Source organism: Sceloporus occidentalis, unplaced genomic scaffold (assembly GCF_023333645.1).
Source record: "Sceloporus occidentalis isolate IW3139 unplaced genomic scaffold, rSceOcc1.0.p SCAF_309, whole genome shotgun sequence".
Lineage (NCBI taxonomy): Eukaryota > Metazoa > Chordata > Lepidosauria > Squamata > Phrynosomatidae > Sceloporus > Sceloporus occidentalis.
Window position 1 is genome coordinate 656,552 of NW_028317289.1, and position 20,943 is coordinate 677,494.

Below are 20,943 nucleotides of genomic sequence, written 5' to 3' on the forward strand. Positions count from 1 at the left end.
ATAGGGGGTTATATGGCATATTTGGGGGCATAGTTGCATATTTAGGGTATAAGGCATGGAAGAGGGCACTATGGCATATAGGTGGTATAAAGCATATCTGGGGGGGCAGAGGTGTATATGGCATATCGGGGGGACATAGGGGCATATCTGTGAGTATAAGGCATAAGGTTATATTACAGTACACTCCAATGAAACTCTTCCAGGGCATCATAATGAACGGACTTCATTAACATCGCCATAAAGCATTAGCTCAGTGTGGTGTTTGAGCCGGGAAAGTCACCCAAAATATCACATGACTGACAGCAACGGCGGCTCCAGGTCTGCAGATAAAGGGAGTTGATTGGGACAAAATCAGGTTTTTGCCCCGATTGACATTACTGTATACAGCGCTGGGGGGTTATATTACTGTATACAGCGCTGGGGGTTATATTACTGTATACAGCGCTGGGGGGTTATATTACTGTATACAGCGCTGGGGGTCATATTGCTGTATACAGCGCTGGGGGTTATATTACTGTATACAGCGCTGGGGGTTATATTACAGTATACAGCGCTGGGGGTTATATTACAGTATACAGCGCTGGGGGTTATATTAATGTATACAGCGCTGGGGTTTTTGTTTTCCGTAGGATCTTTATATATAGGAATCTTTGTAATTATCAGAATAGACGGCATTTTACTACATTTGACTTTTGAAATTGTATCTTTCTCTAAAACTAAAATATTTCCCTTTGTCTTTTTTACAAATATGTACTTTTTTTGAGAAAGCGCACACTGAGCTAAGCCCCGCTTGTCATAATTTGTCCAAACATGTCACCGGTGATTAGTTACCGCGGGTGAAGACAATCGGGTTCACATGCGATCGGGAGCGACCCTGCGCAGTTCAGATTGTGTCCGCACACAAGAAAGGAACAAGCTCTGTAATGATCAGCGTCGCCCAACAAATAATACTATAGTTACTGACTTACATGTTTTTGTATTATTTTTATCCAGAGCACCGCGGCGATATTCCGGCAACATGGCATTCGCGGCACCGAAGAACGCCGATGGAGCAAAATTGCAAACCAAAATGAGCACCTGGACCCCCCTAAACCACCAGCTCATGAACGACAAGGTGATCGGGACAATGGGTTGGAGTAACTTCGCTCGAAAAAGGTCATTGGCTGGCCTAGCAAACCTATTGGCAGTTGTGGCCAATAGCCAATGTCTAAAAAAAAAGGAATTCTAAATACTTTTGGAGACTCCCCCCCCCACCCCCCGTGATATTAATGATACCCAATTGCCTTATATCTATAACGTATCGGTCTGATGGCTCTTTACCCGTACGCTGCCACCGATGGCCGACGAGTTATGTTCTCTTTCGATGAACTCAACAACTAAAATTTCAACTAAATAAAAAAATTAGAGTGAGATCGGACATTCGTGACGTTCCCGACCTAATGACATCATTTGTTTTTATTCACATAGGTGTTTGACGAGAGGAGGGCGCTGCTCGGAAAATGGGTAAGGAGCGTGCGCGACAGCATCGGCTACCTGTGCAGATCTGCCATCTTACTAAGACAATTGAATCTGCTTTATTTATATTTATGTATATTATTTACCCTGGGAATAGTTGGGGGGGGGGCAGAGAATGGGGCAAATGCATACGGGGTGAATCTGCAGAATCCCTTCATTCATATGCAAAAGGAACGCCGAATTCAGTACACGATATGACGAGATTCATATAATGTATAGTCTTTTACCGTTCAAAAGTTTGGGGTCACTCAGCTGTTTTCATGGAAAACAAGGACATTTCTGGCTGTAACATAATTACATCATAATTATTATCCTTTTAAACTTAAACCTGGATCAGCGTATTGCCATTGGGCCATTGCAACACAGGAGTGATGGGAGTGATAAAGGGCCATTGGAACACAGGAGTGATGGGAGTGATAAAGGGCCATTGGAACACAGGAGTGATGGGAGTGATAAAGGGCCATTGGAACACAGGAGTGATGGGAGTGATAAAGGACCATTGGAACAACATTAACCCCGTCTGCGCTGGATTTCTGATCCTTTTCATGTTATTTTCATGGACAAAATCTGTTTTTCTTTCAAAAACAAGAACATTTCTAAGTGACCCCAAACCTTTGTTATTTTCCAAATTCTAACTCTAATCCTTTGCAAACAATCGATTCCAAGTCTGTTTATCAAATAAGCCAAAGGTGCCATTCCAGGGAATTTTTGGGATTCTGGCAAATACATCTTAAATTGTGTGTGTGGTTTTTTTTGACCTGGTTAACTTTAAAATAAAATTCTACGTCATTTGTGTTTTTCCTTTGAGCTAAATACACAGATTATAGTTAAATGTGCAATCAAAGTGTGGGAAACGGTGAATACCTGAACCCTTCCCCATGGTGACCCGGTAAAGGCCGGATACGGGTGACAGTAGTGACATTTTATTACTAATAATTCTACTTTCTATATATTTCAATGTTTTTGGCAGCTGTCTATTAGCTACTGTATATGCACATATTTTGGGTTATTTTAGCACCATCTCATAGACATCTGAGTCCTTACTGTTTTAAACGGAATGCCTCAGTCTTAATCACCCAGATGGACTCCCTGACTAATGAACAGCAACGGCGACTCCAGGTCTGCAGATATTCCTGTTCTCAGGATCTGCATGATTACCATTATTCCTCCCCACTCTGTTATCTCCCCTGTCTTATTAATCTTCTGATTGCTGTCGATTGGTTCAGACAGATCAAAAAAAAACATCCTAAAAAAAATGCGTCGCAAAATATGTATATAATCACGAGACGTTTATATTGAACAGAAATGCGCAAAAGCGGGTTTATTTACTCATATCCGTTAACCCTTTCAGTTTGACAAGTGGTCGGATGTCCAGAGGCGGCGAATCCTGTGCGAGCTCCTCGAAAGATGTACGGTGTCGCAGCTGAAGTTCTGCAGCCATCACCTGCAAGGAAAAGCCCCGAGGGAGGCGGCGGATTTCACCGCCGTGCTGCCGAGAGTCCTGTCTTTGTACATATTTTCTTTCCTGGACCCCCGGAGCCTCTGCCGCTGTGCACAGGTGCGTGCGATACGATCCTCTCGCGTACAAAGGGAGCCCGTCGCTCCTCCATTACCTAACGACGAAGAGTTATGTGCCATTTGTCCCTGTCAAAACACATAATGCCGCGTTTGAATCCAGCCGCGAGCGTGCGGTGTATGGTCGCCGAAGCGTAACCGTGTGTGATTTATTGGCCACGGAGCTGTCGCTTCAGCAAACCTCGCATTAATCAAAAGAGCTTAACGCCCATCTATACATTCTTCCAGTGCGGCTTTAAAAGGTATTCTTAGAACGCATTTACAGGTAGTGTACGGAAAAGCTGCGGAATGAAGGAGCTGATTGGACGATCTTAGTGACGAAGGGAGACTATATGTATATATACGCTAGAAAAATGGCGTCTTTTTATTATAACGTATAAATCTGTGCGGGGCCGATATAAAGACCTCTTCCGGGACCTGTCACAAAAGAAGAGCTCGTCCTGTGAGACGGGAAGAGCGGAGATTTCATCCACAACAAAGGAAGGGATTCTTTACAGTGAGGGCAGTAAAGCTATGGAATCCGCCGCCAAGAGAGGAGGTTCTATCAGATATAAGGGGTGCCTTCAACAAGGGTAAAACCAGAATATGCGGGGGTATAAATTATAGAATAGACATTAATATTTGAGAGCTTCTCGATCCGAGTAGAAATCCAGTTGGCTTCTGGAGTCACAAAGAAAGTTTTTTCCCCCTAAGTGGCAAAATTTGAAAAATAGCGTAATTGGGGTGGGGTTTTTTTTTGCCTTTTTTTGGATCAAAAGCATTTTTTTACAACCTTAATTACTTTGTTACAATTCTGCTTAGAACGTATTATTTCCCATTGGCTCCCGATCGATCCCCCTCTTTATGATAAGTTTATAAAGACTTTGCAGGAACAAAAATTGAAGAATTGCAAACAATTGCAAAATTATATGGCTTTGTTCCTAAATTTTCTAGAATTTCATCAGTCGCACAAAAGTGAATAATTCTGTAAATGATAAAGTGCGTAATCCCGCGTTTAAATATTTGTCAGGATTTCGCGCCGTGAATAGCGAAGTGTCATTATGGCATCCAAAACCGCGCATGTACAAAGGTTGATAATACATAGAAACGTAGAATCTGCCGGCAGATCGGCCCCATCCGGCCCCCGTCTAGTCCGCCCGTTTCTCCTGCTGTAAAGACTCAAACCTTAATCAGTCGTTGGTCTCGTCTTAGATTCAGGATACAGTTTAATTTTTATTCTTGTTATTTATTACACACGCAGTATCTTTGGAAAAACCAAATAGACGACCGGCTGCACGAGTGCCCAAAATGCCCATAGAATAATAGCCTCTCGGCCGATAGGAAGGCTGGGATTTATTATTAAAAAATATCCGTAAAACTTCTAGACTGCCGTGATTAATCTAAAAGTTTTTTTGGCTGCTGTGGGCGAGGGGTAAAATATATTTTTCTGTTTATCCAGGTGAGCTGGCACTGGAAGAGTCTAACGGAACTGGATCAGCTTTGGATGCCCAAATGCCTGCGTTTCGGGTGGTACATCAACTTTCCCCCCACCCCGTTTGAACAAAGTATTTGGAAGAGGCAGTATATCGAGATGGTTAAGGAACTCCACGTCACCAGACCGAGGGCGAGTCTAAATATATACACTACTGTTCAAAGGTTTGGGGTCAACTGTTTCCATGGAAAACAAGGAAATTTCAGGAGTGATGGGAGCGATAAAGGGCCATTGGAACACAGGAGTGATGGGAGTGATAAAGGGCCATTGGAACACAGGAGTGATGGGAGTGATAAAGGGCCATTGGAACACAGGAGTGATGGGAGTGATAAAGGGCCATTGGAACACAGGAGTGATGGGAGTGCATGATAAAGGGCCATTGGAACACAGGAGTGATGGGAGTGATAAAGGGCCATTGGGACACAGGAGTGATGGGAGTGATAAAGGGTCATTGGAACACAGGAGTGATGGGAGTGATAAAGGGCCATTGGAACACAGGAGTGATGGGAGTGATAAAGGGCCATTGGAACACAGGAGTGATCGGAGTGATAAAGGGCCATTGGAACACAGGAGTGATGGGAGTGATAAAGGGTCATTGGAACACAGGAGTAATGGGAGTGATAAAGGGCCATTGGAACACAGGAGTGATCGGAGTGATAAAGGGCCATTGGAACACAGGAGTGATGGGAGTGATAAAGGGTCATTGGAACACAGGAGTGATGGGAGTGATAAAGGGCCATTGGAACAGAGGAGTGATGGGAGTGATAAAGGGCCATTGGAACACAGGAGTGATGGGAGTGATAAAGGGCCATTGGAGCACAGGAGTGATGGGAGTGATAAAGGGCCATTGGAACAGGAGTGATAAAGGGCCATTGGGACACAGGAGTGATGGGTGTGATAAAGGGCCATTGGGACACAGGAGTGATGGGTGTGATAAAGGGCCATTGGAACACAGGAGTGATGGGAGTGATAAAGGGCCATTGGAACCCAGGAGTGATGGGTGTGATAAAGGGCCATTGGGACACAGGAGTGATGGGAGTGATAAAGGGCCATTGGAACGCAGGAGTGATGGGAGTGATAAAGGGCTATTGGAACACAGGAGTAATGGGAGTGATAAAGGGCCATTGGAACCCAGGAGTGATGGGAGTGATAAAGGGTCATTGGAACCCAGGAGTGATGGGAGTGATATTGGAACACAGGAGTGATGGGAGTGATAAAGGGCCATTGGAGCACAGGAGTGATGGGAGTGATAAAGGGCCATTGGAACACAGGAGTGATGGGAGTGATAAAGGGCCATTGGAACAGGAGTGATAAAGGGTCTCTGTACGCCTATAAAGGAGATTTCTAAGTGACCCCAGACTTTTGAACGGTAGCGTGCGGGTAACTCATTGGTTTTAAAGCCTCCTTATAGAATAAGTGGTTACCGTAGCAGAAGGCACTCGGTGTTATGAGAGCAGCCGCTGTATAAATAAAAGATAATAATAATCCCTGTAATTAATGGTGAACACTGGTGGCAGCGCGTGGGAACCGGCTTATCGCTAGTACAGCGTAGGAGGCAGGAGAGGCAGCATGGTCGGTGGCGGTCGGAGACTGCACATGCCGGTGGATCGGTCGCTGACAGACGTGAATACACAGAGATAACGGTGCATCTTCCTTCCTTTGCTGAAATGCTTGCATGGGTGGCGCATGTTCCGGCGCCGATGGGTCCTGCTAAGATTGTAACAGTTCCGCATAAAGCTCAGGCTTGCGGGTGCCGATTAACAGCAACCAAATTAAACCATGGGCAAGGCATCAAAAAGTGACCTAGCGTGTCTCGTTATCTGCATGTCTCCGCTTGTGCTTCAGACACACACGTATTAGACGTTTCCCAGTTACCTTAATTCACCATGATGACCTCGTGACTAGACGGTCCTAGGGCTCGCCCTGTAGATATCTCTTTAACGAACTGATATTGATGATTCATGAGTCATCAATAAACCAAATATATTGTCTCGTGGTATCCACCTTCCAGTTTTATCATTATTATCTTTTATAGAATTTAATGATTTTTAGAACGAGAGGGTGACATTCCAGGTCGGCCTCCATTCCAGTTTTGAAACTTATACGCAACATTTTAATCATGATTCCCCCTTTTCAATGAATAATAAAATAATAATAAATAATATTTTAATATTTTTTTATTAATAAAAAAATATCCCCCCCCCCCCGCTATTTCTTGTAGGGTTTCAGGAGCTGCCAGCTCAAATAACTTAAAAACCGGCCATTAAAGAAAAATGTCAAGCGATTGATCATTTTCTCTACTGGATTCGGTTAACGTTATATCTCCAAGTGTGGTTTCCCCTTTAATTGGAACTTTTACTCAAGAAAATAGTGCCTTCGTTTGCTTTGAGATGTTCCTTAATTAAGTCCTGCATGCCTTTTAAATGTGACTTATCAGTAAAAGTCCGTGTTGTGTCCTGCGATTGTCAGTCTCTACCCCGTCTGATGAGTTCACAGTAAACTTGTATCTAAAAGAAAGCTGAGCCAAGCCGCCAGATGTGGGGTAAAGCAGTCTGCGTGACAAGTACAGGCTCGGCCACGTGAAGCGGAGATCACGTGGTCTTTGCTGGTCCATGGGACCACCTAGAGCACCGCGGAGGAACCACGTCTCCTTGAGATTCTATCACGTAGGGTTCTTGTATAAATAAATGAGGAACGTAATGCAGAGAGGTCTCAGAAGCGCGTGAGAATCTAGAAGGGCCACCACGGGCCACATTTGGTGCTTTTTTTTTTTACCCTGGGTTATAAAAAAAAAGCATAGCTGACATTCAGAGGACTCAATGACTTCAAAGTAGGATGACCTGCCCTTGACACCCTATGAATGTGGGAAGCCATCTGACATGGAAGAATCCATCTTTTTTGACATTCCCCCCCAGGCTGTACATCAACCCTGATATCATATAAATTATACTGATGTTACTTTCACCTCTCTAGTGCAGGAACAGCCACGTAGAGACATAGCTAGCATCCTAAGCAGGACACGGGAACCCAACGCAGCCAAGCAAAACATATTTTTATTGAAGATATTTAGGACTGAGATATGCTCTGCCGCCCGAGAATGGATCGCTAGCTCATGTGTTACAGGTCATGGTGTTAACCGTTATCCTTTCCCTCCCCAGACTCCGCCGAAAGACGATTTTGTGGTCATTGACGTTCAGCCAATAGCCAAAGAATCAATGGGTATGAAGCTGTCCTCTCCCTCCGCTCAGCAGCCCACGGGCGGCAAATCACAGAGCAAAAAGGATCTCCCGCCGTGGCGATCCTCCGACAAACACCCGACCGACACCATAAGATTCAACTACCTCGATAACTACGACCCCGTGGAGCAGTCTCGGCAGGCGTGAGTACCGCAGCCCTCTTTTTACCATCCGACCCCTGGTCACAACATAGTTCAGGTTCAGAAGTAACCACGTCACCCGTCTTTAACCATGTAGTCCCTAGAGAACATTCCATGCCATCCTCAAAACAGTGGTCACACACCCCCATGCTACGAGAACACGTGTTCTAGGTGCACCAAAAGAGTCTTTTGAAGATTCTTGACTCCGTTTAGTCGATCAGTGGATCCTAGAACAAGGCGTGGGTTCTCACCGGTGTAACTATACATTATACAGGGCCAGCTCAGCCTGCGGGTGAGTGCATGCTCCCTGGGGTTGGCGCTTCATAATGTAGAATGAAGTCAGGGATTAAATGTTCTACTCGCCTGCAAACATCTCAGTGAATCTGGAGAGTTCTAATAACTAAATGCAGCCTAATGTCAGAACACTTCCAAAACGTGCTATTGTGAGCAGATTTTTTTATTTTGTATGTACTAAATGTGCAACTTTTTAACGCGCATAACCGTATGTGGATCACTAGTCAGAAATCAGAGATCCAGTATACAAAAAGAAAAAGACAGACGCCAATCAATGCCACAAAAAATGAATATCATTTTTTTTTTATTCAATACACATACAATACATATAATAAATAACAATGGAGATATATACCGGAAATAAATACAATGTATCAATGCCATTGGGATACTGTTAGTGTATAAGCACCAATATACCGTATGTATGTATGTATATATATATATATATTATGGAGCTTCATATATTGTAAAAATGTTCTATGTCAAAGGTGTCCAACCTGCGGCCCTCCAGGTGCTGCATGACTACATATCCCATAATGCTTTTTCAGCTAAGGGGCTGGCAGAGGAATATGGGACATGTAGTCCTGCAGCAGCTGGAGGGCCGCAGGTTGGACACCCTTGTTCTATGTGATATAAAATATAGTATATAAAGACACAATAAATAAGTTATATTAACCATATCCTCGACTTGGGAAAGTGGCATACCTGATTTAACCCCTGGAGTGCCAGCCAAAAACAGGCTTAGAATGGCAATTGCTTAAGTCACTATACAATTATTTCTGTAGTCTAGTGAGCAGCCAATGGGAAGCCTCCGTTCCACGGCAGAAGTCTTGAGGGTTAAGTGTACGTGCGAAGCTCCGTTCTGGAGTAACAACATTTTTTTTATTAAAAAAATATTTTTAGTATCATTTTTCTTAATAAACATCGCTGGGTGAGCTCTTTCTCTTGGTGAAAGCTTTAATATAAGGTTTTCTTTAGGTAAAGGATAAGCTTTTTATAACGAGGTCATCGTAATCTAATTATAGAAACTATAGGGAAACTATATATCTATAGGGAAAAATGTATCCCTGCTCCCAGAATGCCTTATACATCCCCTGCAGGATTTCCAAAATCTTGGTGGCCATCAGGAACACTTGGTGGCCGCATGCATTTTCAATGGTATCTTTGACCCCCAGGACCAACAATAGCCGGGAAATAGGACGTGACAATGGGTCGGGAGCTCCAGCAGGGAGGGCGCACAGGCCTATAGAATGAGGGGGTAAAGGGACAAGTCCTTCCATTCACCTGCCTAAATACCCCTCTAGGGCAGGCCGCAGAATTATCAATGAGCTGCATTCAGTGTTTGCCGTTCATCGAATGTTCCGTTAATAGGTTAATATCCTGTCGGCTGGAGGCAGAGTCTTAAGCCGTGCTTTCGAAACCTTCTGCCTTTATTACAGTTTGAAACATTTTCCAACTCACGGACATTTAAAGCTGCAGTTCCAATTAAACAAAACATTGTATTAAACAATACGTTAAGCAAAGGTCCTTAATCAGTCGTCGGTCTCGTCTTAGATTCAGGAGCCGTATGTCTACCCCATGCATGTTTAATACCCTCACTGTATTACCCTCTACCACCTCTGCCGGGAGGCTGTTCCACTTACCTACCATCTTCCTTAAAGTAAAACTTCCTTACATTACATCACTCCTTCCCGAAAAATTACTTTTTTTTCAAAAAGATGGATTTACTAGTAGGATATATTTCTAAATTCCTTGCCTTTTTATATATATAGCAGGCTTCCCACAGACTGACATGCATGTCATTAAATGTTATTTAAAGATAGTATTTGCCGTTGAGGTGTATCCTACCCAGTGCATTCAGGTGAGAAGAGGCTAATGATGGATTCTTAACCATCCCTGATCCGTCCCCAGTGTGAGAAACAAACTACAGGACAATGTGATAAGAGTGATGGATGGGAGACGGGGTCCAGCTAGATCTCTATCATGAGACGTTCTGACAAATTGAGGTCATATAGACGTTTATGTTATGAATCACTGACAATGCCTTTGAGAGATGAGAACTGGATAGTTTGCTTAACAATGTACACTTAACTTCTTCGACTCACAGTGTGCATTCTAAAATGGAACACTCAGAATTCTAGAACCCTTTGAATACGGTACATTCCAAAACAGAACAGCATGAGAATTATTTTAATTTTTTTATAATTTTTTTTTTAAAAAAATTGGAATTGGTATCTGAATTCTGTAATTCTTGCAATGATGTGCAAAAAAGATCAAAAGTATTAGAGCTCTTTGACTCTTGGAACACCGGGCATTCTAAAACAGAACAGTATCTGAATTCTCTAAATCTTTGAACACTTTGCATTCTAAGAGAAGAGCACAGTCAGTATTTTCAGACTTACAGAACACTCTACATTCCTATGCTGTGCATTCTAAAATGGATCATTATCAAAATGATCTGACTCTTGGAACACTGTGCATTCTAAAATAGGACAGTAGCAAATGTATATGATTCTTCAATCGCCATGCATTCTAAAGTAGAACAGTATCAGCACTGTGTGACCCCTGGAGCGTGGTGCATTCTAAAACAAACCATTATTAAAATTCCATTATTCTTAATAATTGTGTCACGGAGCACTGCTCATTCTATGAATCCTAGACTACTGTGAATTGTAAAATAGAAAAGTATCAAAAATCACTCTTAGAATACTGTGCATTCTTAAATAGAACAGTATCAGAATGCTATTATTTCGGGAACGATGTGCATTCTAAAATAAAGTAGCATTAGCATTCAATGATTCTTGGAGTATTGTACATTCTAAAATTGAACATTATGAGAATTCCATGACTCGTGGAGTACTATGCATTCTAAAATAGAATAGTATCCAAATTATCTGACCCTTGGAACATTGTGCATTGTAAAACCAAACACTTTGAATGCTTTGTGTTTTTAATGGAATAGTATCTGAATTACCTGACTCTTGGGACACTGTGTACATTTAAAGGGAACAGTATCAAAATTCTCTGACTGTTGGGACACGGTGCATTCTAAAATACAAAAGTGTTGGAATTATGGAGCACCGGTCATTCTAAATTAGAACAGCATCCGAATTCTTTTGGAGCACTGTGCATTCTAAAATAGAATAATATCGGAACTGACTCTTGGAACATTGTAAAACATTTTAAAAGAATAGTATCAGAATTGTCTTACCTTGCAGACAATGCATTCTTTAATGGAACATTATCCTAATATCTGAATCTTGCAATACTGTGCATTCTAAAATAGAACAGTATCAGAATTCTCTGCGTTATGGAACATTGCTCATTTTAAAGCATTCTAAAAAAGAACAGGAACAACATTCACTTGGCATAAGAATTCTGACTCCTGGAACACCGCGCATTCTAAAATAGAATAACATCAGAATGATCTTACCCTCAGAACAATGTGCATTCTAAAATAGAACAATGTCCACATTGCCTGTTGCCCCCAATAAATGACATTTAGTAAAGCGAACAATCTATAACAGTACAGCATCAGAAGTAGATGACTTTTGCAACCCGTTCCTACTCTTTAGAGCAGAAGAAGGTTTCTGATACCCCCGTTGCTTTCATCTTATATCATCATACCTCCTTTTGAACCTAACAAGTCTGTTGCAAAAGGTGTTAGTTCTTAACCCTTGAAGATAAGACTACAGAACCATGTAAACGCCTTCTCCTCCCCTCTGGGCTTCAAAGGGTTAAGCGATGTGGCCCCTGCCAGCATTCCACCTGCAGTTTTAACGCTAATGTCCCCCAAAGCAGGGTAGAAAATGCTCCGATCCATCATCATTTCTCTCCTGTATGAGACTGGACGACGGCTGGAGCGTCTGGACAAAAGTCAACATTCCTGTTTAGTAGGAACCCCCCCCCCCCCAGATCTTATCATTAACCCTCCACGCCGACTGTCTGAGAGATGAAGCAAAACATAAATATTACGTGACACCTTCAAAGGAAAATGAGCGTTTTTCCAAGGTGCTATAAATAATTTTCTGTAATGGATCAAAGAGACGGATTCCATAGGGGTGACCCGGCCGAGTCTCCCTTCCCATAACTTAACGACAGGCCCGGACTGCCAGGACCGGCATTTAAGCCCGAGCAGCCCATATTTATTTATTGTTAAAGCCCACCCTTCATGTACCATCTTTGCATTCACTCATTCACACAAATCATTAACACATTCATTAATGCAGTCTCACAAATCATTCAAGCAATTCATCCACACCTGAATTCATTAATTGTCATACGCATTCACACTACCCCCCTCTCCCCATCTTATCTGCCCCTTCTCACTATGTTCCCCCTTTTCACTATCTATCCCCTCTCCCCATTTCTCACTATCTAACCCCCCTCTGCCCCTTCTCACTGCACCCCCCTCCCTCACCCTACTTACCTTGTTGCCGGAGCAAGCAGCAACTGCGGCCGGGCCCGCGGCAGGACCGGACTGACTGGGCCTATGCGGCCTCTACCCCTTAAGCCCGCCGCCACTGCGACCGGGTCCGCCACTCTAAGGGGCCGGGAAGCCCCCACCAGGGCCGGCCTTAGGGGTCTGCGGCCGCACAGGGCTTACATTAAAACATCGAGGGTTTTTTTTTAAACTTTATTTAACATCCCCCATCAGCCCCTAAGTCAATCCGGCCCACCGGGCAAACGCTTAACGATATAACTAGAGGTTACGGTGGAATACGCAGAAACTCGTCTGCAAGTCACAATGTAGCGGACATATTCTCCCAAAAGCCTGCACTATATTGACCTTTTTTTTTTAAGCTGCTGTTCCACCCATGCTGCTAAATTTAACTAAATGGAGAATTAGAAACGTTATTCCTGTTCCCACCGCATGCCCCAAACCCTCCCCAGAACAAATTACTTAATTATGTCAAGCTTTGTCTCATTCATACTTTTTTGCTGGGAACACTTATTTGTCACGTGGCACAAAAGCAGAAAAGTAATAGACCGTTGCCATAGAAACTGAGAACGTAAATGTTTCCAGGTTGTTTTAATGTGATTATTAAACCTTAAACAAATAATACATTGATATTTGCTGTGGGTTATTTGATTGACATGAGCGGAACAGCTCTTTCATGTTATATTCCGAAAAAGTTTATTTTTATGATTTTTTAATGATAATTATGATAAATTAATTACATTCTCTTTCACTCAATAAAATACTGTGGCCTATTTAGAAAAATCCCAATAGAAATATATAACACCTTACAGACTATGGACCTATCAGACTCCGACCACAATGTATTATACCAGGAGGGAGCGGGGGAAAGTTTCTATTATAATGAAATCTCTTCCAAGAAGTTCTGCAGCAGCTTAACTTCATAGATCTCTTATACTTGGGAACGCTCAGTGTTTTTACTGAACCTATGGCCCCGATTCACTAAATCAAACAATGAAATATATTTATTTGGACACCCCCCCCAAAAAAACACATTGTGTGACATTAACCTCTCTGTTAAAAATCTTCAGGCGAAAGCCAAGCGTCCGGACGCCGCGTCCCAATCAGCCGGGGTCGGAGAAAAAGAAGAGACCTTCATCGGCTTCTTACAAGTTACGGAAAGCGAAGTCACTGGTATAATTTCACTTCTCACTTTTATCTGTGGCTTCGCAAAGAATGAAATGTCGTATAGATCAGAAACGCGAGAATGTAAAAACAGATGGTGCAGCAGGTACCTCCGGGGGGGATATGTGCCGCGCGTCGTGTCTCTATCACCCAGTGGCACCGATCTGCTTAATGTAGATGAAAAAAAAGAAAGAATAATATGTTTTATCGCTATGGATAGGATGTGTACACGCACACACACATGCACGCACCCCAAAATGCTTTGTACACAGCCTTTCACTAGCGGAGGAGTGAAGATATCTGCAGCCGTGTAGCTGCAGCTTCTCCGTAAGTTAAGTACTGTATTTGCTCGATTATAGGACGACCCCCCAAAATTTGAATATTCATTAAGGAAAAAAAAAAAAAAAAAAGCCCAAATATAAGACGACCCTATAGGGAAAAAGTTTTAGTCGTAAATATTAATAATAACTATAATAATAATTAATAATAAAAACTATGATTGAGAAAAAAATGCATTTTTTGTTTTTATTTCCTTTTATTTGCCAACCTGCCCCCAGATATGCCTTATACCCCCTATATGCCACTCTGCCTCCCTGATATATTTTTTAACCCCCTATATGCCACTCTGCCTCCTCCTGCAGCGCTGCGGGGGATCTGCATCTTAGTTTTGTAATCAGATCTCTATTTGAGGTCTGATTAGAAGAAGACCTCGAATATAAGACTATGGTTATTTTTCAGAGCATTTGCCTTATAATTGAGAAAATACGGTACTTTTAACGTATTTGTTCTATATTTAATGAATGCATATTCTACTTAAGTGGGGCTGGTGGGGACAATAAAGTGTGATTTAAGGGGAACAACGGTACTAACTATAATTTGAATAAGTAAGTATAGTTTGCCTAATTGTTTAACAGTTTAACGGCACTGTAAACACCTTTTTATAGCCTGTATGCTTCATCGGTTTATTTAATGTCTAACGTGTTCCTAATGTGAGTGTTTAGAGTGGAAGTGGGGAGTTTGGAGTCTTTACCCATCGCAGCGCTGCGGAATATAACGGAGTTACATGAATGTAATAACACTTATATAGCTAGATTCCGAGGTGTCAGGTTTGGTGGCTGACCTTGTGGAGAGGTATCAGAATTCTGCTTGTTCGGTCAGATCGTGTGATATCTCTGATCGCCCTGCAGCACAGACATAATGCAGAAAATCAGATGACAAACCTAGAACATTTCACCGGACACCGACTAATTCTCTGTGGAGGCAGCCGCCACAGAACACAAGCGGAGGGTCTGGGTCGGGAGGGATGATTCCACGGGGCACATAAGCCCAAGCTGGGACGGGTACACCCCTGAGAAGGTATTAGGGAACATGTATGATCACTGGGTATGTGGGTCTGCTCAAGAGATGCCTAGAACCCTGGCTCATCACTTTATAAGAGCTACAGACCAGACACAGATATTCAGCACTGTGCAAAAGTTTTCGGCCGGTGTGAAAAAAAAATGCCGTAAAGTAAGAATGGTTTAAAATATAGACAAAATGCAAAGTGAATGAAGAGAAGAAAAATCTAAAGCAAATCAATATTTGGTGCGACCGTCCTTCCAAACAGCATCAATTCTTCTAGGTACACTTGCACAAAGTCAGGGGTTTTGTAGGCGTGTAATTAGGGGTATGAATAAAAAATCATACCAACCGGGTACTAATGATCATCAATTTAATATGTAGAGTGAAACACAAACATTAACTGATACAGAAACAGCTGCGTGTCAGGAATAAAACTGAGTGGGGAAGATCCAAACTCACTAACAAGGTGAATGTTGTTGAAGTTTAATGTCAAAGGTCATAAACCACAGCAAGACTGAGCACAGCAACAACACACAAGGTAGTTACACCGCGTCCGCAAGGTCTCTCCCCAGCAGAAATTTCAAGGCAGACAGGGGTTTCCAGATGTTCTGTCCAAGTTCTTTAGAAGAAGCTCCAAGAAACGGGAAGTGTTGACCGTAGACGCAGTGGAAACTGATGAAAGACTCTTCATGTCTACTTCCCTTCACAATCGTAAGATGTCCAGCAGTGCCACCAGCTCAGCATTGGCAGAGAACAGAGGGACCCCGATGAAACCCATCTACTGTATGGAGAAGTCTGGTCAGAAGTGGCCTTCATGGAAGACTTGTGGCCAAAAAGCCAAACCTCTGACATGGAAACAAGACCAAGCGACTCAAAAAACCAAAGACAATTGGATGCAGAAAGATGGCAGCAGGTGCTCTGGACCGACGAGTTAAAATTAGAAATATTTGGCTGTAGCGGAAGGCACTTTGTTTTCTGAAGGGCTGGAGAGCGGTGCAAGAATGAGTGTTTGCAGGCAGCAGAGGAGCAGGGTGGAGGTTCCTTGCAAGTTTGAGGAGCAACCGAGGAGCCTAAATCCAGAGAAGAACTGCGGTTACTTCTCCAAGATGTCCGGAACAACCAACCTGCCGAGTTCCTTAAACTGTGACTGAGTGTACCTAGAAGAACTGATGCTGACTTGAAGGCACCAAGTATTGTTATGATTCAGGTTTTTCTTCCGCTCACTCACGTTGCATTTTGTTAAGTGATAAAAATAAACGATTAACATGTAAATTTCTGAAAGCGTTCTTACTTTACAGCATTTTATCACACCTGCCTAAAACTTTTGCACAGTACCGTATATATATCTACATACACTCCGAAGACATCCGGGTTCATTTTTGGAAGTGATGGCGTTTCAGAACTTGATCAAGCAGGATTGTCCACATTTTTCATTTAAAAGTGAAACCCTGCGGCCAGTTGTCTTTACTTAAACCCGTAATGTATTTATATAAACCCCCAGAGACAATTTCTTTTCTTACGTTGTTTGGAAGCCTTAAACAGAAGACAATTATTGTTGTTGTTTTTTTGCTTCAAAAATATAACAACTTTTCTGTCGTTTTCCTAAGCACCCCCAAGCCTCGCTGCGAAATACAGAGGGTGGGATTGAGGTACAGATGACACAAGCTGTATGTTTCTACATCTCGGCCACATTCACTAAAAGCCACTCATGTGTTCCGTGTAACATGTGCCAAGTCCCCTCTTCACACGGAATCTGCCCGTCATCGCCTATCCGCACGTCTGCTCCCCTATATAGCATCTGTCATCTACCCAGCATGTCCATTACCTGTGTCATCACGTGAAAAAAACGCTTTTCTTTACTTGTCTGTCCAGATATGACACTCGTGGATTTATATGTATATAATATATACACTACCTTTCAAAAGTTTGGGGTCACTCAGCTGTTTTTTTCAGGTAAAACAAGGACATTTCTGTCTGTAACATAATTACAAAAGGGGTTTCTAACCATCAATTATCCTTTTATACTTAAACTTGAATCAGCGAACACAACGTGCCATTGGAACACAGGAGTAATGGGAGTGATAAAGGGCCATTGGAGCGCTGGAGTGATGGGAGTGATAAAGGGCCTCTACGCGTATGAAGAGATTCCATTAAAAATCAGCCGTTTCCAGCGACTATAGTCATTTACAACATTAACCCTGTCTGCGCTGGATTTCTAACCCATTTCATGTTATTTTAATGCAGAAAATTTGCTTTTTCTTAGTGACCCCAAACCTTTGAAAGGTGCTGTATATTCTAGAACAGCCTGTGTACACACCGCAAGAATTTAAATGGAATGATAATGAGACGGCAAAGACCACTTGCTGGCAAATTGCCAAACGCTAAGCCATTCAGATAGCCCTTTGTTTTTTGAAGAGTCCCTCACACCTGTGTAGTTAGCGCTCTATATGTGACTGTTTTAAGTCAATCTGTCACTTTAAACGGATGAGTAAAGGTGTCAGAGGACAACTTAGTAAGGTTGTCATCGAGACTTAAGAAGCTGTCAACAACTGGAGAGAGGCTTATGGGGCAGGAATGCCGGAGGAGAAACCGACAGATCCGTCATTGTTTAAAATGTGTTTGCAGAATAAAAGTAGTTTTGTGTTGTTCATAGATCCAGTACAGATTAAAGGAATTAAAAGTGTATTAAAAGTATTATCTGTTTGTGACGCAAGCCATGTTTCTGCATTAAAATTGTATCCATAACTCTCAAGTGTCCCTTTTTTAGGAAGGGCAGTCCCTCATTTGGACTCGGATCCCTTTTTTTTTCCTTGTCCCCGTTTTTAGGTGTTCAGTATGTTTGCTGGGGATGAGTGTTTCACTCTACAAACCTTAAAGTCAAATTAAATTGTAAAAATAAAATATATTAATAATAATAATATAATAATAATAATAATAATACATTTTATATTTAAAAAATATAAGAAATGTTAATATTTTATAAAATATATTATTTAATATGTTAAACACAAGCAGCTACCAACAGGTCACAAAAAAGTTCTCAGTAAAGCCCCACCCTAGTCACACCCCTAACCACACCCCTAACCACACCCCATAAAACAAACGTGTTCCTGTTGGCCGCTTGAATTGTTGGCAGGGATTTTAAAGTAATTCTATAATTTATATATAAGAAGTGGAGCCACATTTTCTGCAGGGCTTCAACAATATGACATTAAGACCGTCATGGCTATGCTTTTAGACTGCATATGTTTTTAACAAAGTACAAAATTTATTTTACCGAGGTGGTAGATAAGTGGAACAGCCTCCCAGCACATGTGGTAGAGGGTAATACAGTGAGGGAGTTTAAGCATGCATGGGATAGACATACGGCTCCTGGATCTAAGACGAGACCAACGTCTTTACAGCGGGAGAAACTGGCAGACTAGACTGGGGGCCGATCTGCCGGCATATTCTAGGTTTCTGTATTAAGTGATCTCGTTTTAGGGAAAGCCATTGATCATATATAGAGTGAAGTCAAGTAGGTGAAATCTTTACAGTTCAGTAAGTCTGGTGGAGTAAGGGTTAAATGTTACTGCCCCGTGGGTGCGGAGACCAGCAGTAACAATCTCTATGTGTTGTTCCCCGTAGATGTCCCTGTCGGCCGATTTCGGTAACATCGCTAACTCTCCATCCAGGCCCAGCTGGGCAGCTCACCAGTCTGCCGAGTACCCAGCGACCAAAGCTACAGCCAAGAGCTTGGCGCAGAGCACCCAGTGGAATGCTGGGATACGTCCTGCGCCCGTCCGAGCAGCGGTACCCAAAATATCTGAGAGGGGCAGGAAGGCATGCGCGAGGACCTCCCGGAGCTCTCCAAGTAAGTGCACATAGTGCCTGCTTATCCACAGGTGTTCTAAGGGTCTGCAGTTGTGTGTTAGGGTTAAGGAGGGAACATGTGGCCCGTCATATCCAGCAGCCATCAACCGGCGGCCGCTGGCCTTAAAGTGCCAGGGCTGCCTCGTTATGCCCAGTCTGGCCCTGGTCCCGGTTCTGTACGCTGTATATAAATATATATATTAATGTTAAGAAATTATGTTTTACTTTAAGGAATTCACTTATCTCACACGTTATCTCACACGTTATCTCACACGTTATCTCACACGATCGATCGCTTGGACGGAACTTGAAATGTTTCAGCGTTAGACCGCGCATGACATCCCCCAGTCCAAGATAGGGCCGTACTTTTAATGTAAAGCATCTACAAAACAATAGACAACATAAAAAAGCTTTGCGGGTCCAAAAGGAAGTAAAATGATTTCTGCTGATGTCATCAACTCATTTACATTAATTTATTTTTTATCCCATATCAGCCGTTTCTCTGTTTGAGAGCCAGCCGTGGGAATTGCCACCGGCGAACCAGGGATCGGACGAGGAATAGGAACATGCGCGAGCGGCGCCGGCTGCTCCTGGTGCAGGCAGGGGATAAACACACGAACGCGTTGGGTTATCGTGTCTGAGATCAGCGTCGCCGTGTCCCCGTCCTCACCCGATGACCTCTTCTTCCTCTTTCTGACCTATACAGTGCCTTAGATTGGATCTCTGTCTATAAGCATCTCCCGTCCTGTTCCTCCCCAGTGATTAACGAGACATTTCTAACGCCTTAAGGCTTAAGGGACAGATAACTTTACAATGGACATTACATCCCATTACATGCCCGCTGTATGCTTTTTTGGGGGCGGGGGGGGTGAATAAATAGTAAAATAAAATACAAGTATGGCATTTAACCATTTCACGTCAAGGCGCATTAAGCCTCTGTGACATCCCTAAACCAACTGCTTTCCGTTCTCCCGGTAATCCAAGGGTTAAGGAAACGCACGTTCTTGAAATGTTATTGGGGAGGGTGTGGGGGCGAGATTATATTTGTTTTATTTTAATCATTGAGTGAAAAGTAGGAAAAATAATGAAAATATGAATATGAATAAATGAATATGATGTCATAGTCCGATTGGTGCAAATTAGTATAGCCCGAAATAAATCATCTGCTCCATATATGGCCATACACGTTTTTTTATACACTTATTTATTTATTTTTTAAAACCATTTTTTATCATTTGTGGATATAATTACTTTTTTTTGTGAAAATCAGTGTGGCAAAAAGTCTGAAAAAGTGAAATCATTAAAAATGCAAAATGTCAAATTTCTGTATCTTTACGGCGCAGCAGCTTGTGAGATTTGGAATTGGCCGGTCGCGGCCTCTGGTGTAAAGACGCAGGTTTGTTTTCCCATAAATAATGTTTATTTAGGTCATGTCTGTGGGGTGCCATTTTTCAGTCTTAACTGCTCAGTCTTAATCACCCAGTCGGACTCTGACTACTAACCCCTTAATAACAAAGCCTGTACATGTACGGGCTCAAAATACATTGTTTTCAATGGGTTTAGGGACCGCCCATTGTCCTTAAGGGGTTAAAAGTCTATGGAGGGACGGACCTCATTAGCATCGCCATAAAGCATCAGCTCAGTGTGGTTTTTGAGCCGGGAAAGTCACCCAAAATATCACATGACTGACAGCGACGGCGTCTCCAGGTCTGCAGATAAAGGGAGTTTATTGGGGCAAAATGAGAAAAAAATGGTTTTTGTCAATGCAAGTATAATATAAGGAAATATGCTAATTTATTAAAATGATATGTTCCATTTGATTAAGTATAAACATGTACACAATGAAGGGTTAATGTGTCAGACTTATTCATGTTTGGAAAAACAATAAAAATCACCTTTAAGTAAAAGTTTTTT

The 20,943-nt window shown here is 42.4% G+C and overlaps 1 protein-coding gene across 1 annotated transcript; it reads left to right on the plus strand.

The window, feature by feature from the left end:
• Nucleotides 1-1,018: 1,018 nt before the first annotated feature.
• LOC149274939 (F-box only protein 16-like) lies at nt 1,019-19,591 on the plus strand. The gene is made up of 8 exons (XM_089505093.1): nt 1,019-1,114; nt 1,468-1,503; nt 2,867-3,073; nt 4,529-4,693; nt 7,720-7,940; nt 13,743-13,845; nt 18,805-19,030; nt 19,524-19,591. The coding sequence occupies exons 1-8, from the start codon at nt 1,019-1,021 to the stop codon at nt 19,589-19,591; spliced, it is 1,122 nt and encodes a 373-aa protein (XP_089361219.1).
• The last annotated feature ends 1,352 nt before the right edge of the window (nt 19,592-20,943 follow it).

Excerpts from the sequence above, each read along its gene's own strand:
- LOC149274939 (XM_089505093.1), top strand. The coding sequence starts at position 1,019 with ATGGCATTCGCGGCACCGAAGAACGCCGATGGAGCAAAATTGCAAACC. Across the intron at positions 7,941-13,742 it reads GTGGAGCAGTCTCGGCAGGC|GCGAAAGCCAAGCGTCCGGA; the intron begins GTGAGTACCGCA and ends AAAAATCTTCAG. Across the intron at positions 13,846-18,804 it reads TACGGAAAGCGAAGTCACTG|ATGTCCCTGTCGGCCGATTT; the intron begins GTATAATTTCAC and ends TGTTCCCCGTAG.